The following is a 16,033-nucleotide window of genomic DNA, read 5'->3' as shown; positions in this document are numbered from 1 at the left end:
CCCTCGCCCCGCTCCCTTCCTGCCCTTGCAGCGGGAGTCTTATCATGAGATGAGCGTGGTGAGCGACTCACTCCAATTCGAGCCAGACCTGGCCTAGTGCCCCTCAGTGGACTGGTGCCAGATGTAGCATGCCTCCCAGCGATTCCGGTTCGTTGCAGGCTCACAGGCTATGTGTTGAGAGGAGCATCAGTGTGCTATGCCATCACAGTTGCAAGGCAGAGAGAAGACAACGAAAGGACGCCATGGGGCTCGTTGCAGCATGAGCTGTCGGCACATCAACTGGCGGCGCCAGCTGTGGCTGCTGCTGCGGCTGCGGCGGCAGCCCTCTTGCGCCGCTGGTTCTCCTGGTAGCGCTGCATCAGCGCCAGGCAGCGGTCGGCCACCGCATGCACGTTGCGCCCCGCAGCAGCGCCGCCCACCTGCAGGCAGGGAGGCAGGGGCGAGGGTTGCAGGCAGGCTGTGTGATTTGCAGGCCGCAAAAGCACTAGGCAGCAAGCTGGTTGGCTGCCACCAAAGCCACAGCAAGCCAGGCGGCAGCCCAAAAGCTTGGCCGACACCCCACCTTCTCAGTCAGGTCTGCCAGCTGCTGTGCCGACAGCCGCCCGCCCGCCTGGAGCAGAGTGCGCAGCAGAAGCTTCTCCTCGTCCACGCTCCATGCCGGCGGCGCAGGCCCTGCCTCGGCCTGCTGCTGCTGCTCCTGCTGATGAGGAGGTTGTGGCTGCACCGCCACCTGCTGTGCCTGCGGCGGGTCGGGCTGCCCTGGCAGCGCCTGCTCCTGCGGCTGAGGCGTCTCCTCCTGCTGCGGAACCACCAGCTGCTGCCGCTCCCGCTCTGGCAGGCTCTCTGGAGGCTGCGCTTGCTGCGTGCCTCGGTGCTGGCCGGGGCCCCACGCTGACAGCTGCACCCCGCCTCCAGTGACAGTGACAGTGGCCGCTGCCTCGGGGGCTGGCTGTGCGGTAGGCAAAGTGCCTCCAGGACCTGCTGCCGTCCCAGGCGCAGCCGCTCCAGGCGCCGCTGGTGCTGCGTGCACACCCTGTGCAGCCTGCTCCTCTTCGTCGGAAGAGTCTGGCAGCTCTTCCTGCTCAAACATGGACGCAGGGGCTGCCGCTGCCGCAGACGGCTGCTGCTGCTGCTGCTGCTGCTGCTGCTGCTGCTGCTGGGAGCCTACACGCTGGCGCTTGGGCGTCGGGCGTGCGGGCGGCTGGGCCGGTGCAGGTGCTACCGCTGCAAGCCCGCCAGCCGCCACCTGATGTGGCTCGTCAGCGCTGGCAGCGGGGGTTTGAGCTGCCGTCGGCAGCTCAGCCTCTGCCTCTTGCCGCCCCCGCTTAGCGGCTGCCCTGGCGGAACGCCGCACAAGCAACCCCGGTGGGGAAGCCCCAACGCTGGCAGATGCTGCCACTGGCTGCTGCGTGCTGGCTGGGGCCGGCTCTGAGGCCTGCTCAGGCTGCTGCTGCTGCCCTGACGCGGCTGCCTCCTGCTGCGCCTCAGTGGCTCCTGGCCCCGAGCCCGCAGGCACTGCAGCCGTGGCATCAGCTCCTGCCGGTGCCGCAACCCTTGCTGCTCCCTCCTCATCCGAGTCTGCTAGATCTTCCACCTCAAACCGGGCTGCCCCAACCGTCGCCTGCCGCTGCAGCAGGGAGGGCTGCGGCTGCTCCACCGCCGCCGATGGCGTTGCAGACGGCAAGTCGAGCGTGGCGGCGGGCGCCGCAGCTGACGGCGCCACAGCCGTGGGGGCAGCAGTGCCTGCTGCAGCAGCAGCTGCAGCCAGTGGGCCCGCTCCGCCTGCCACCGCTGCTGCATCCTCCTCCCCATCCGAATCTGGCAGCTCCTCATGCTCAAACACAGGTGGTGCGCCAGCTGCATTGTTCTGCATCAGCGGCTGCCCATTGCGAGGCTGCTTGGAGGCGCGGCCAGCGGCGGCCAGATCGCCAGGCAGGGCACCGGACCGCGGCCGCTTGCCGCCGGCCTGCGAGGGGCGCCCTCTGCCGCCTCCCGTCACCGCTGCTGCCGCCGCATCAGACTGCTCCTGCTGCTGCTGCTCCTGCTGCTGCTGCTGCAGCTCCAGCGGCGGCGGGCCGCGATCCTCGCCGTCGCTCATGTACCCTTGGTAGCCCTGATCCCCTTCCTCCATCTGTGCCTCCCACTGCTGCTGCAGCAGCAGCTCGCGACGCTCCTCCTCGGCCTGCCCCTGCTGTTGGTGCAGCAACAGCGGCAGCGCTGGCTCCGGCTGCTCCTGCTGACCAGCCGGCGCTGCGTGCACCTGCTGCAGCACATGCTGCTGCTGCTGCTGCTGCTGCTGCTGCTGCTGCTGCTGCTGCTGCTGCTGACCATCCGGGTCGGCGTCAGTGCGGAACATGCCGCGAAGTGTGGGGGGCTCGCGCGGCGCCACGGCTGCCTGCTGCTGGCCACGCCGCGAACGGCGCTGTGGGCGGCTCTGCTGCTGCTGCTGCTGCTGCGTTGCGGGAGAGCCCTGCGGGGTACTCAAGCTGCCCTCCAGCGGCGCTTCCTGGCCGTCCGCCGCTACCGCCGCCCCTGTCACCTCCAAGCCCTCGCTAGCAACCCCGCCATCCGCCTCGCCCTCGGCCCCAGCCTCTGCGGCACCGGCCCTCTGCAGCAGCTTTTGCTTCATGCGGCGGGAGCCGCCGCTGGGGCGGTTGGGCTCCCGCACGCTGGCCCGGTTGGTGTGCTGTGCCCACAGCGTGGCCAGCACCTGCGGCAGCATGGCAGGCAGGCAGGCAGGAGAGCATGGGCAGGTCGGCTCCAAAGCTCTGCCCTTACCACCACAAAACACACAAGCAAACACACAACGAATGCATTCTTGCCGTCACTGTCTGAAATGCCCCGCCCCTCACGTTGGGCTGCCTATGTGGCAGGTGGTCCCGGCAGATGATCTCCCAGCGCCGAGGCTGCTTTCCATAGTACACTAGAGCCTTTTCCAGCAGGGCAATCTCATCCGCCTCTAGCGCCCCGGCAATGGCCCGCACAGCAGCCTGCACCGGCGAGAGCGGGAGGCAGGGCGTCAAGGGAGGGTGCAGGGAGGTGGGTGTCCAATTTGTTCTTGCCCCGCTTCAAGCCCCGCTGCCAAATGGCTGGCCTGGGGGCGCCCACTACCAACCAGCCATTGCGAACAACCAGCTCCAGTATGCGCGGGAGCACAGAAGCGATGGGGGCCAGGCGGCCCCACCCCACACCGCCGCACCTTGATGCTGTTTTCGGGCACGGCGCTGCCTGACCGGTTCTTCTTGCGGTTGAACAGCTGCTCCCGGGTCTTGGTGGGCAGCAGCTCGGAGCGGATGCGAGCCCAGTCATATCCGTACCTGCCAGGAAGAGTGCAAGGATGCTCAGCACACCACACCCCGCCCGACGCCCCGCCCTGCCCTGCCCCGCCCTGCCCTGCCTCACCTCTGCAGGCCCAGCGACAGAAGCTCATCCTCTGCCGGGGTGAAGAGCAGCTGAGTGTGCTGCTGGTTGGGGGCCTGCAGCCAAGGCAAGGCCATGCCCGGCGGCCAGCACAGCTCAAGAGGGATCACCGGAGAGGCTGGAAAAGCAGGCAACCGCGAACATAACCACGCATGGGGCGCGCCAGCCAGGCAGGCGTGGGCGCCTGCAGCAGCGCAGCACACGTACAGCAGTGGGAGCGGCTGGGCCAGTTGGGCGGCCGCGGCAGGAGCGCACCCGTGGCACAATCAGAGGCTCCAGCAGGGGCTGCACGTCGGCCACCACAGCGGCGGCGCTGGCCGGCAGCCTGTTCCACAGCGGGTTGTGCATGAGGGGGACGTACTGCTTCTTCTTGTTCCGCTTCCTCTTCCTGGGGCAGCAGCAGGGGGACACGGGGCAGCGGTGCAGCAGCAGGGCGGTGTTGGCTGGGGGCGGCCCACGGGGGCAGCGGCAGCGTCTCACCTCACGGCGGCTAGCCCATGTGTGTCACAGGCAGCAATCAGCAATGGCAGTCCATGCGGGGCCCCTTCTCCTGGTGGTAGCATGCAGCATGCATAACTCATCATCTGCACACACCTGAGCAGCAGCTGCATGTCTTCATCGCTGCTGATCTCATCCTCGCCTTCCGCCTGGCCCGGCGGCGCCTGCTCCTGCTGCTGTCCGAACTCCGAGCCCGAGCCCGAGGCCTCCGCCAGCTGCTGCTGCTGCCCATTGGGAGGCTGCTGCTCCTGCCCGCGCCCCTGCTGCTGGCTGGCAGGAAGCTCCGCTGCCCCCGCCACTCCCGCCACTCCTGCACACGGCTCCTGCTGCCCCTGTGGCACCGCGTCCCCGGCGCCCAACCGCGCGTGTGGTGCAGGCTGCAGCGGCACCCCGTCCATGACGTGCTGCATCCACCTCAGCGGCGCCACGTCAGCGACCGTGTACACGGCGCTGTTGCTCCAGGGCCGCCACGCCGCCTGTGCCGAGTTGAGGCGCTCCCGGGCCTGCTGGTCACGCTGCGTGCGCGACTGGCGCCGCCGCCCGCCGTCCTCGGCCGGCTCAGGCAGCGGCGGCAGTCGCTCGCTGACGCCCAGCGCGTCGGGGTTGTAAGGGGCGATGCCCTGTGGGGAAGTGGCGGCGACAGGGACGGCATGGAGCAGCGTCGGCAGGTGGGGAGGCAGCAGGCACAGGGCGCCGGCAGGCAGGGAGCCTGTGGCGCGCTGCCATGCGTCAGGCACGCGCCCGCCAGCCCGCCAGCAGCCCAGCCCACCTCCGCCTGCCGGCTGGATGCCTGGCCCTGCATGAACTGGCGCAGCTGGTCGGCCATGCGCTGTGTCTGCTGCGCCACGCGGTGGTGAGCTGGATCCTGGCTGCATGCCGCCATCAGGTACACCTGGGAGGAGGCGCCGGCAGGGCACAGGCTCCCTGAGAGGAAGGGCACCCCAACACACACAGCCAGCTGGCCACAGTTCACACCTTGCAGGCAGGCATGGGCACCCCCCTCCTGCACCATTGACATGGATGCCGTGCTCAACAGCATGCGCAGCAACTCATGCATGCCGCCCCGCGCACCTGCATGAGCAGCTGGGCGTGCTGGTGCACCAGGCGGTACAGCTGGCGGTAGTGCTTGGGCTGGAACGCCGCCGCCTGCACCTCGGCGCCCTCGGCCGGCGGCGCGCCCACCGGCAGCGGCTCCTTCCGCGCCCCGGCCGCCTCTGGCGGCAGGAACTTGCGCAGGGCTGCGGGGAGGGGCTGCTGCCACACCACGGGCGCGCGGGTGACGGTGGGGGGCAGCGGTGCCATGGGCGGCCCCGACACCACTGACGCAGGCACTATCACCGGGCCCAGAATGGTGTCCACAGTCACCGGAGGACGTGGGTCCTCCTGTCCGGCGGCGGCGGCAGCCAGCACGGACAGGCGGGCGAGGTCGGTGATGAAAGCTGCAGCCAGTGGGAGGGCAGGTGGGAAGGGTGGGTGGGGCTGCTGCGGCAGGGCGTGGAGGGCGGCTAGGCAAGGGCTGGGGAAGAAAGGCCAGCGGCTCTGCTGGCCAATCGACAGGCGACTGACGTTTGGGTGCCAGCGGGCGCAGGCGGTGCTCGCGCAGCGCCGCCACGCTCTCAATCGTGCGCTCGGCGGCGCCCCGAGTCCAGCGCGGCGGCCTGGGGCCCCGCGGCTGGCGCTGCCGTGCTTGACGCTGCAGGCAGGCAGGCAGCGGCTCAGGCTCGGAAGGGAGGGGTGGGTGGCAACGTGGGGCTTGGCACATCTCAGCATGCGGCATTTGTTTCTTTGGCTTTGGCATCGCCCATCCCACGCACCTCCTTGCCCTTCCTGCGCCGGCCACCAGCACCCGCCTCTCCCAGTCCCATGCCGCCGTCCTCCCCATCCGGCATGCCCAGCATGGCCCTCAGCTCTTGGTAGAAGTCGCCGTCATCTGAGAGGAGGCAGGGCAAGGTAGGGCAAGGCAAGGCAAGCCACCATTAGCATGCAGACAGATGCTCAGCAACTTGCAGCCTCACGGCTCCACGACTGGTGCCTCAACAACAGCCTTTGCACATTGGCTGAGCATCCGCTGCCCCAGCGTGCTGCTCCTGGCGGCCAACCCGCTCCCTGGCGCGAAACGCTCACCGCTGTCCTCGGCATCGTCTCCAAGGAAAGGGGCCAGTGCGTCGCCACCCTCCAGCCCGTCCTCGCCCAAACGCAGCGACTGCACGCAGCTAGCCAGCCAGGGCGGTGAGCCGGCGCAGGGGGCAAGCTGACATGCTGCCCTGGCAGGCACCAACAACAGACAGCACACACCCGCTGCAGGCTGGCCCCACCTCTAGGAATCGCTGGTACTCTACTTCGTCATCCAGCCCCAGCCCCTCCAGCTCATCGTCCACCTGAGGCAGAGCAGGCAGGGCAGGCACAGCGTTGGCTACAAGTCGATTCAACCGCAACGGAACTTGCCACGCAGGGCCATTGGTCGACCCGCCTGCGAGCAGCAGCACAGGCAGCCACGGCAGGCGGTTCCCAAGCAGCGGCGGCAGGCGGGTATTGCAGCCTGCTGCCTGCCGCCGCTGCCTCTCGCCACTACCCGCCCCTGCCCGGCCCACCGCTGCCGCCCCACCTGCAGCATCTTCTCTAACTCCTCCAAGCTGACTTCGGCCAGGGAGTGGTGCGCCCTGCAGGCAGGCAGGCAGGCAGGCGGGCGGGCGGGGAGGTGAGCAGCAGACACAGCGCATGCGGCGAGCGGACGGAATGGATCCACAACCGGTCCACGCCTGCGCACTCCATCTGGCATCCACCCCACCTGGTTCTGAGTGCGATGGGATGCTCTAATGTTCCCAGCTGGGTTCCAAAGGCGCTCATCTCCGCCTCGGCAGCAGCAAACCCAAAGGGGTCCTCGGCGCTGAAGCCCCCTGGCTCCGTGCCGGGGAGCCCCCACGATGCCGCCGCTGCTGTGCCTGGTGCAGGCATCTGCTGCTGCTGCTGCTGCTGCAAGGAGGCAGGCGACTCAAGCGGTGCGCCGGCAGCACTGCCAGCAGTAGCGGATGTGCCCGCTTGCGCTGCCACCGCTGCTGCTGAGGTCATGAGATCGGCGGCAGCTGCGGGAGGGCGAGGCGGCGGCGGCGGCATGGCAGCAGCGTCGGCTGCTGAGCGCTGCCGAGTGTCTGCTGCTTCCAGCTGCTGCTGCTGGCCAGCACTGCCGTCCTCGTCGCCCCCTCCTCCCTCCTCCTCACTGCCATACTCCTCATCTGCAGCAGCACGGCAGGCCCCCACCAGCAGCTCAGCCACGGCTGAAGGGCACGCCATGGTGCACTTCCCTGTCACAATCGACCAACCAACCGACTCTGCCCTCTGTCCCTGCAGGCGATCAGCCAGCTCACCTGAGGTGTCACTGTCTCCCAGCAGCAGGCTGCCGCCGCGGGCCAGCTGCTGCAGCGCCGCCGCCTCCTCCTCGTCCAGCTCCTCCTCCGGAAAGTGCTGGGAGATGTCGGAGTCTGACAGGATCTCCTCCTCAAACACAACATCATCATCGCCGCCCAGAGCCGCACCCAGCTCTGAAGAGAGCAAGGGGATGCGGGCGGGGGGATCGGCGTGCGATAGCGCAGGCGTGAAGCAACGACTTCGATGGCACAAACAGGAGCAGGCAGGCGTAGGCTGGGCAGGGCAGGCGACGCGCAGGCAGCGCAGGCGGCAGGGATGCAGGCCAGTGGACTCGACGCCCGCAGGCACGCACAGCCCCTGAAACACTGACCGCTGCTAGCCAGCTGGCTGGCCTGCCCGCTCACCCTGCAGGCGCCGGCGCATATCGTTGTCGCTGGGCGACGCGCCGCCCGCGGCGCTGCGCTGCACGCCGCTGCGTGCCGCTGTGATGCTGTGGTCGGCGGTCCCGGCCGCAGCGGCGCCGCCGCTGCCCTGCTGCGCCCCCTCGGTAGCCTCCTCCCCCTCATCTTCATCGCCCTCATCCTCATCCTCATCCTCGCTGCTGCTGGACTCGTCGTCCTCCTCGTCGTCTGCCTCACCATCCACCTCCTCATTCACCACAAAGTCCTCGTCCTGCAGGGGGACGACGGATGAGACGGTCGTTGGTGGGCGCAGGGCGGCGGCGGCAGCCATCAGCGGCGGCAGCGGTAGAGAGCTTTGGGCGAGCCGCGCTTAGAAAAAACAAATTGATCCTGCCAGGCCACACACAGCTCTAACACGACATTGGTTGCCCAGGAACAAGTGTGGCGGCGAGAGCAACTAAGCCGCCAGGCACGTTCCGGTGGAGCATAATGTGCGTGGCTCATGGGCGATTTACTGGGGTCAGCCCACATTTGCGCACCTCGTCGTCCTCCGTCTCCAAGGAGGGGCCCGGGGACAGCAGCTCCCTCATTGGGTCGCGCCTGTGAGGCCCTGCCATGGCGCCGCTGCCAGTCGCCGCCTCCTGCCGCCAGTGGCGGCTGCCGCCTCCAGCACCGCACGCTGCAGGGCGTGCCGGGACGCTGCGTGGGTCCCTAGGTTATCAGCTACAAGTGATGGAGCCTCGATCAGCAGCCGGAAAAGCCCCTGTGCTGCAGCGGCTTCAAAGTGGGACGCAGAAACAGCCAGCGTGCCCACGGCCTGGCGAGGCCTTGGAAAATGCCGCACGCCGTGCTGCTTTGCTTTTTGTTGAAATGCAAGCTGGAGGGCCCAAACCAGCCGAGGCCCTGCTGCGTGCTGCGGCCAGCGGGAGCGGGCGCCAACCCAACAGGAGGGCGAGTAACAGCAATAGCTGCATCCATTGGTCCTCCCGGAGCACCATATAATGGTTTGAGGCCATCACGAACACCGGTGCAGCTTGGCAGCGAATGCAGCCCTCTCAAAGTCATGAAGAGGAGGCCCCACCGCTTGAGTGGGGCGGGCACAGCCCCCGGACGGCTGCGGGATTCAGCTCGGGTGTCGGGTCCCCACTTTCAGGGCTGCTGAGCAGCGTGCTGGGCAGCGTTGGCGGCGGTGGCCGGCGGCGGCGCGAGGGCAGCCAGCTGCGGACGTCGAGGTCTACCAGCGATCTCGAGTCACCGCTGCTGCCTGGAGGGGATCAGGAGGAGCAGCAGCTGATCGGCCACTTGATGGCACCCAAGCAGTGGCCACAGTTGCGGGGAAGCAGCGTTTCGGCGAGGCGCATCACCCACCCTGCCGCGCCAGTCGAGCTGCCCACCTCCCCGCTGGCCCGCGGCGGACCCGCCAGCCCCTTTTCCAGCCCTGCAGGACCGCAGGCAGCTGCAGGGGCAGCTGGTGGGACCCCCGCAGGCCAAGACGCCTTGCCCAGCGGGCCAGCGGTGGCACGCAAGGCGGCAGCCTCGGAGCCCAAGCACGCGGGGCGCTACACCCGGGCGGCGGTTGCGGGGCTGGTCAATGCAGTCATCGCCCTCCCGCTGCAGCTCTCCTTTGCGGCCATCATCTTCCGGGTGGGTGCAGCCTTGCGCTGTTTCATCACCAGCCTCCATGGCCGCCGCCTCTCAGGAGGGGCCCGTTTCTGGCGCCGTTTGCAGAGCATCATCTGCCCCTCGCAGCCCCCCATCACCACACCCATTGGTGCCCAGCCACACACTCGTTCCACACTCCCCGCAGGACCCTTTCTTCCACCCCATGCTGGGATCCCTGGTGAAGCTGGTGTTCCTGTCGTCGGCCATCCACCAGATCGCATTCGTCGGGCTCAGCAGCCTGCCCTTCGCCGTGGGTGAGCAGGGGTAACCGTCATTGTGGCGACGGCGTCGACCAGATGCAAGTCAGGGCAGCCATTTCTTGCACACGCCCGCTAGTTTGGGCAGTCATTTCCTGCATACCTCCCTGGTCCTGCGAATCATTGCTGTGTGCAGGCCAGGTCCAGGATGTTGGCCTGATCTTCATATCGTCCATCGCAAGCTCGGTGGTGGCTCAGTGCAGCGAGGCGGGGTGGACTGCTGAGAACACGCTGGCAACGGTGCTGATGGCGGTGACGGCTGCCACAGGCATCGTGGGTCTGCTGATAATTGGAACAGGCGAGGCGGTGCCACAGCAGCCTAAAGGGTGGCAGGCTGGCCGAGGAGGAAAAGAATGCAGCCACGGGTGTAGGCTTGTTTTGTGCCCAACCAATCCTCTTCCAGCTGCCGGCCTGGCAGCATCTCACAGGGCCTGTCCCTGCCGCCATCTGCTGCCTGTAGGTGCCCTGAAGCTCGCCGGCATCGTGCAGTACGTGCCTCTCCCTGTGGTTGGCGGATACCTGTGAGCACGCCCTTGCTGCCCCCACTGCAGCTGCTGCCCGCCCTGATTTCTGCAGCAGCAGCCTAGACAGGCCGGGGCCTGGCACCTTGCACAGCGTGGCTTATCCTGCTCCTGCATCTGTGGTGACCCTGTGTGCCGCCACCTCGCCCGCTGCTCGCAGGTGCTTTGTCGGCTACTTCTGCCTGGCGGCAGGTGAGGGGCCCGCCTTCTCTTGCTGCCCTGCTGCACCTAGCAGTGCCATTGTGTCCAAGTGCGCATGCCGCCCACCTCGCCTCCCTGTCCTGCTGCCAGGCGTGAGCCTGGCCTCAGGGGTGCAGGTCGCAACGCTGTCGTCCTGGGCGCAGCTGGCCAATGCGGATGCGCTGCTGAAGCTGGCTCCGGCGCTGGCCATGGTGGCCTGCATCATTCTCGTGATGCACAAGATCAGGTGGGGCTGTCCAGGGACTGTTTTGGTGCCTTCCACGAACTCTACCCAGCTATAGATGAGACTCAGTCGACACAACTTTAACTCTTGCGTTTGCCTTTCGCAGGAGCCCCTTTGCCCTGCCCGCCCTGCTGCTGGCGGCGCCATGCGTGTTTTACGGCGTGCTGCATGCCAGCGGCCTGACGCTCCAGGATGCGCAAGAGGCTGGCTGGGTCAGCAAGCCGCAGGTGAGCAACAGCCGGCATTGCTGAAAGGGAGGCAGGTGCAGGAGGGCGTTCCACTTGTTAATTGCCAGGTTACGTGCGCCACACTCTGCCTGCAGGAGGGCGACGGCGAGTGGCAGTTCTGGCAGGCGTGGTCGCTGTACAACATCCACGACTTTCCTCCCACCAACATCTACTGGCGCGCCATGCCCGGACAGGTGCGGCGGGAGGGAACCGCCGAGTGCTGCTGCCCACCTCCTTGGGTTTTGTCAATTGCTCATTTGCATAGCAGCATGGTAGCCAGCGCGTGTTGCTGCACTTGTGCACTGCTCCATGCCCTGCGGAATGTTGCCCACCACTGCTAAACCCCCGTGTCCCCTCTCTCCCGTCTCACCATGCCAGGCCAGCAAGCTTCTGGCGCTGTATTTCATCGTCGCCTTTGGCTCCTCCATGGACATTGCCGCCATCCAAGCCGACAGCCCTCGCGACCTGGACTACAACTCGGAGCTGGTGACGGTGGGGCTGTCCAACCTGGCCACCGCGGCGGCAGGCGTGGGCTTCACGGGCTCATACATCTTCAGCCAGACCCTGTTCAGCATGCGCATGGGGGTGGACACGCCGCTGATGGGAGCCATCGTCACGGGTGGGCCGGCGGGCTGTGGTCTGCGTGTGTCTTTCCTCTTGCATGCCTCGTGCCTGCTCATCTCCCCTGCTCCGTTTGCTGTTTCTTCCTCCCCTGCAGCCGCCGAGCTGGCCGTGTTTGCGGTGCCCTTCAACGTCATGGCCTTCCTGCCTAACTTCTACTTTGGAGGCCTCACAGCCTGGATCGGCCAGGACATCCTGAAAGACTGGCTGTTCATCGCCGCCAAGCGCATCTCCGCTGTGGAGTATGCCCTGCTGCTGGCCACCTTTGGGCTGGTGATGGCAGCGGGGCTGGAGGCGGGCATAGCGGCAGGCATAGTGCTGGCAGCCCTTCACTTTGCATACAGGTGGGGGTGGTCAGTGCATTCCTGGGGTGCACGGTCTACGTGTGTTTGTGTCCGTGCAGATGCCTGTTCCTGTCCCCAACCTCTCCCTTCTGCCGCCCTGCAGCTACTCGCGGGTCACCATGACCGCCTTCACTGTGGTGCCCAGCCGCAGCGGCGCAGGCAAGTGTTGAGCTGTGCCAATGCCTGCTGCCGCTTACCCTCCAATGCCTGCTCGTGCTGACCGGCCCTTAACACCCACCCTGCAGTGCGCACCTTTGACCAGCGCACGGTGCTGGACATGTTTGCCGCGCGCATCACCGCCGTCTCCCTCTCCGGCTACCTCTTCTTTGGCAGGTGAGAGGGGCGTGAGCACATTCATGGTGGATGCATGGCAGCTCAGCCAGAGCATGCTTAGCCTGAATCACTCATCTGCGATCCCAGCTCAGCATCAGTTTTGCTCCTTTTGCCCCTCTTTCTTCCTCTGCGTGCAGTTCTGTCAAGGTACTGAACAATGTGGTGGAGATTGCCGCCAGCACGCTGGAGATGCAGCCACACGTGGAGCCGTCAACCGCGCAAGCCTCAGCGCCTGTGCTGGTTGGCAAGCAACCCAGGGCACAGCTGAGCGGCCTGCCCAGCGAGGGCACCTTGGCCAAGACCTATGACAATGTGGACAAGCTTGTGGGCAGCAAATCAGGTGGGTGCGCTTGAGCGGGCTTGCAGGGTTGCCAGAGTGCTGGTATCGTTGACTTTTCATGCTGCACATCTATGCTTGTTCCCTGCAGCGTCTGGCGGTTCCCAGCTTGCCAAGGTGGCGGCGGCGCTGGCAGAGTCCCCGCGGTTTCTGATTCTCGACTTCAGGCAAGCAGCTGAGGCCTGCTTCTTCTCAGGGATCTGGGCACCGCCATTGCAGCGTGTGCCGCACTAGAGCTGCCTGCACTCTTTGGCGGGTGCTTGGTGCTGCCTGGCCACAGCGTGGCAGTTTGTCCACCGCGCAGGAGGTGATGCTGGGCCACCCTTCCTCTGCCTGCAGGCGCGTCCAGGGCCTGGATACCACCGCCGCTCGCTCCTTTGTCACCCTGCACAACAAGCTGCAGCACATGGGCATTCAGGCGAGTGCCACCTCATGCCTGCCTGCCACTGCTGATGTTGGCTTTCTCGAACAGTTGTCTCTTCCCTAGACTGTTGCAGCTCATCATCACTCACATTACGGCTCGCAACGCGCATGTGCGGCAGCTGCTGGCGGCTCAGGGCCTCATCCTGCGGCAGGCCACCTCTGCTGCTGATTCACAAAGCGATTCAGGTTTGTGCATGCAAGCGTGCCCCACCCTGCTGCGTCTGATCTGACCCATCCCTACTTGTTTATCCCCCACCCTGCCTCCCGCAGGCCCCACGTGCTTCTGGTTCCCCACCATGGATGCCGGCTGCCACTACTGTGAGGAGCGCTTCCTGTCGGTGGCGGTGGCCCACGGCCTGCTGGCACCGCCAGCCCGCTGCCTCAGCCTGGCCCAGGTATGCGTCTGGCCACTCCTCACTCCTGCCTGATGTGTGCGCTATGCAATGTACCCGATGGCACTGCCTGTGTCGCTTGCTTTCAGGTGCTGCATGCCCACCTGGAGCTGCCACGTTGCATCCTGGGGGAAGCAGCGGTGGACTACCGCGCCGCCGCCGCCATGCTTGCACGCTTCACCCGAAAGCTGGTGTTGCGGTGAGTGTGCAAGCATCCTGGACGCTTGCTCTGGGCCCCTGCCTGCTCCCACATGGCGCGCGCATTGCAGCCAGCACCATCAGCAACTCACCATGCTCTGCCCTCACTTGCCTGCAGGGCTGGCGATGTGCTCTTCTCGGTGGGCAGCCCTGCAGACGACCTGTTCCTGCTGGAGAGTGGCTCAGGTGCGCAGGGCTTTGCTGGCCTTTGTTGGGGAGCAGGCTGCTCGCTGACTTGCTGCTGTTCACCAAAATATCGGTTTAGCCTACTGCCCCCCGGCTTCCTTCCTAGCCACCAACCCCGCTGCCTCGCCGCCCGCCTCTGCCGCAGTGGTATGCCGTGTGGACTTCGCCCTATCCTCTGTCGCCAGCCGTGCGCAGCTGATGGCGCTGCCTGCCGGGACGCAGCCGCACCATGCGGAGCACACCATCAAGTGCGCTCCCGGCAGCCTGGTGGGCGAAATCGACTTCCTCCTGCAGCGCCCCCGCAGCCTGGTGGCTGTGGTGGAGGCGGACGGCGGCGCCTGGGTCATCTCCCGCCAGGCTTTTGAGTCGATGGCTGTGCAGGACCCGGGGTCGCTGGTGCTGCTGCAGTCCATCATCCTGCGCACCACCAGCCTCACGGCTGCGCATGCCCTGGAGGCCCTCGAGCGCAGCAGCCACTCCCAGTGAGCGCGAGCGCAGCTGGGGCCCTGCCGGTGATGCTCCCTGCCCTTCACCCTGCAATCTTTCTCTGGTATGAGTCTTTCACCTTCTGTTCATTACATCCTGATTACACCATGTTTAGAGCTGCATCATGCATCATACATCATTAGGGCTGCGTCTGTAAACTGGCTTGGATGTGCACGACAGGCTGGAGCGGGCTGGTTGAATCAATGTGACGGAAGGCGGCGATAGAAGGATGCCTGTACAACAAGCATTAGCGCTGAGAAATGAATGGAAAGGTGTGGGCACCAAAGGCAAGCCCCTGATGAGTCGTGTGAATGAAGCCACCAACCAGGAGGACAAGGGGAGGCAAGCTAGGACTTGTGCAGATCGTCTGCCCTCCATTGCCCTATCCAGCGTCACGCATCGTGCGGGCCCATCTTTTGTCTCCTCAACTGTGTTACAAACTGCAATATCTCCAACGCGGTTGATTGCTGGAACCAACAACGGGGTGTTCTGAAACCAAACCAAACAAATCGAGAGCGGGATGGAAGAGAGAGAATGCTGGGGCGGCTACAGCGCACCCGCTGCCTGCAGCATGGGGACCAGCTCGCCCTTTTTCTGCAGGGTAGCCACGCCGGGGCCATCATTGCAGCCACCCACGCTCTTGCCTGCGGGGACAGCCGTGGGAGCCAGGCCAAGCATGGGGTTGACTCTGCATCCAGGCGCTGTGCGCCTCCTACACCATCCGTGGGCGGCAAGCCGCCCTGCACAGCATGGGGCCCACACACAGGGCCACCGAGGGGGCTTGCCTGCAATGAAGATGTTGGGGACGCTGGTGCGGTCGGTCAGCTTGGCCAGCTCAGCGCGGATGGCGTCGCCGTCGGCCATCTGGTCTAGCTCCAGCGCAGTGTACTTGGCGCCTGTGCCATCCAGCACAGACTTGGCCTGCTTGCAGAAGGGGCAGCCAGACCAGGAGAAGACCACCACCTGCAGGGGGGTGCGTGGGGAGCAGGAGATGGGATGGTCGGCTTGAGAATGTGCCTGGTGGCTGCACCACCAGCTCGCTCGCTGGGAGGGCGCCGTCCTCGCCACCTTCTGCTGCATCTCATGTAGCCGCTGCCGCCGCCGATGCAGGATGTAGCGGCAAGGGTCCAGCCCTGCTGCTGCGTTGCCCTCCCACGCCATTCAACTCACCGGGTTGTCTGCAATGGCAGACTCAACCTGCAAACAAAGCAGCAGGGCCCTTGTGTGTGCAACGCCTTCAGAATGATCAAAACCCTCTCGGCAGGAAACCTCGCCTGGTCCTCACCTTGGCCTTGACTGCAGACTCATCATACTGCCCCGCCTGAGCAACGGCCAGCGCCTTCTTGAAACCATTCAACGGGCTCTGCTTGACGGCAACCGAAATGGAGTTGATGAGGTCCTCTGGGAAACTCCGGCTCCGCAGGGCCAGGGCACGCCGCGGCCTGGTGCCAGCGGGCACCGCCCGAGGCTGCAGGTCGGGGTGATGGGACAGGCATTTGGCGTCGGTCAATCAAGCCAGCAAGATTGGCTGAGGCCTAACCGTGCCATTCGCCTCCAGGGTGTGGCGGCAGTGGCGGCAGAGGCGGCTGTGCGCGCTGCGGCCCCGCCCCTCCCGCACACCCTGCAGCCTCTGCTGCTCCAGCCTGCACCTCCTACCTGCCTCCCCGGCCCTGCGCGCAGAGCAGCATGTGGTAGGATGGCGCTGCGTGCAACAGTGGCCTGCATTTTGTCTGGCGGCGACGCAATTGGGTCTGCTGAACGAGGGAGAACGCAAATTAAGTCGTGGATCGCTTTTTTGGGCGAGTGCGGGCGGAGTACGCCGAGCTGGCAACTACTGGCAAGCGGCCCCATGCAAAATGCGGCCTAGGATTGCTCCATTCGTCTCCTTGTGGATGCAATACCACTGAGGCTTGTCTGGGCGGATCGGGGGCGGGCTT

The 16,033-nt window shown here is 66.1% G+C and overlaps 3 protein-coding genes across 3 annotated transcripts; 1 reads left to right on the top strand and 2 right to left on the bottom strand.

Moving 5' to 3' along the window:
* Nucleotides 1–275: 275 nt before the first annotated feature.
* Nucleotides 276–8,302, bottom strand: CHLNCDRAFT_138156 (hypothetical protein; the record flags this gene model as incomplete). Its single annotated transcript, XM_005851250.1, has 18 exons — nt 276–419; nt 563–2,710; nt 2,853–2,990; nt 3,200–3,317; nt 3,403–3,476; nt 3,676–3,808; nt 4,015–4,538; nt 4,688–4,810; nt 4,990–5,357; nt 5,485–5,611; nt 5,733–5,848; nt 6,043–6,121; nt 6,234–6,296; nt 6,524–6,578; nt 6,707–7,151; nt 7,284–7,457; nt 7,689–7,956; nt 8,225–8,302. 18 exons carry the CDS (start codon nt 8,300–8,302, stop codon nt 276–278), a joined length of 5,175 nt encoding a protein of 1,724 aa, XP_005851312.1.
* Nucleotides 8,303–8,990: 688 nt separating this feature from the next.
* Nucleotides 8,991–14,096, top strand: CHLNCDRAFT_138155 (hypothetical protein; the record flags this gene model as incomplete). Its single annotated transcript, XM_005851552.1, has 19 exons — nt 8,991–9,329; nt 9,493–9,601; nt 9,741–9,881; nt 10,065–10,125; nt 10,286–10,317; nt 10,417–10,552; nt 10,656–10,776; nt 10,872–10,970; nt 11,155–11,395; nt 11,495–11,741; nt 11,845–11,906; nt 11,987–12,074; nt 12,212–12,414; nt 12,503–12,557; nt 12,751–12,833; nt 13,105–13,229; nt 13,316–13,425; nt 13,543–13,610; nt 13,756–14,096. 19 exons carry the CDS (start codon nt 8,991–8,993, stop codon nt 14,094–14,096), a joined length of 2,661 nt encoding a protein of 886 aa, XP_005851614.1.
* A 549-nt stretch (nt 14,097–14,645) lies between these two features.
* Nucleotides 14,646–15,059, bottom strand: CHLNCDRAFT_15090 (hypothetical protein; the record flags this gene model as incomplete). The annotated part of the gene is made up of 2 exons (XM_005851249.1): nt 14,646–14,733; nt 14,869–15,059. Coding segments are annotated over 2 exons (279 nt in total), but the record flags the coding sequence as incomplete, so codon positions are not given.
* Between the last annotated feature and the right edge of the window lie 974 nt (nt 15,060–16,033).

Source organism: Chlorella variabilis (genome assembly GCF_000147415.1).
Source record: "Chlorella variabilis unplaced genomic scaffold CHLNCscaffold_2, whole genome shotgun sequence".
NCBI classification, from domain to species: Eukaryota; Viridiplantae; Chlorophyta; class Trebouxiophyceae; order Chlorellales; family Chlorellaceae; genus Chlorella; species Chlorella variabilis.
The sequence above is the reverse complement of the archived record's forward strand: the minus strand, read 5'-3'. Positions and strand labels throughout refer to the sequence as shown.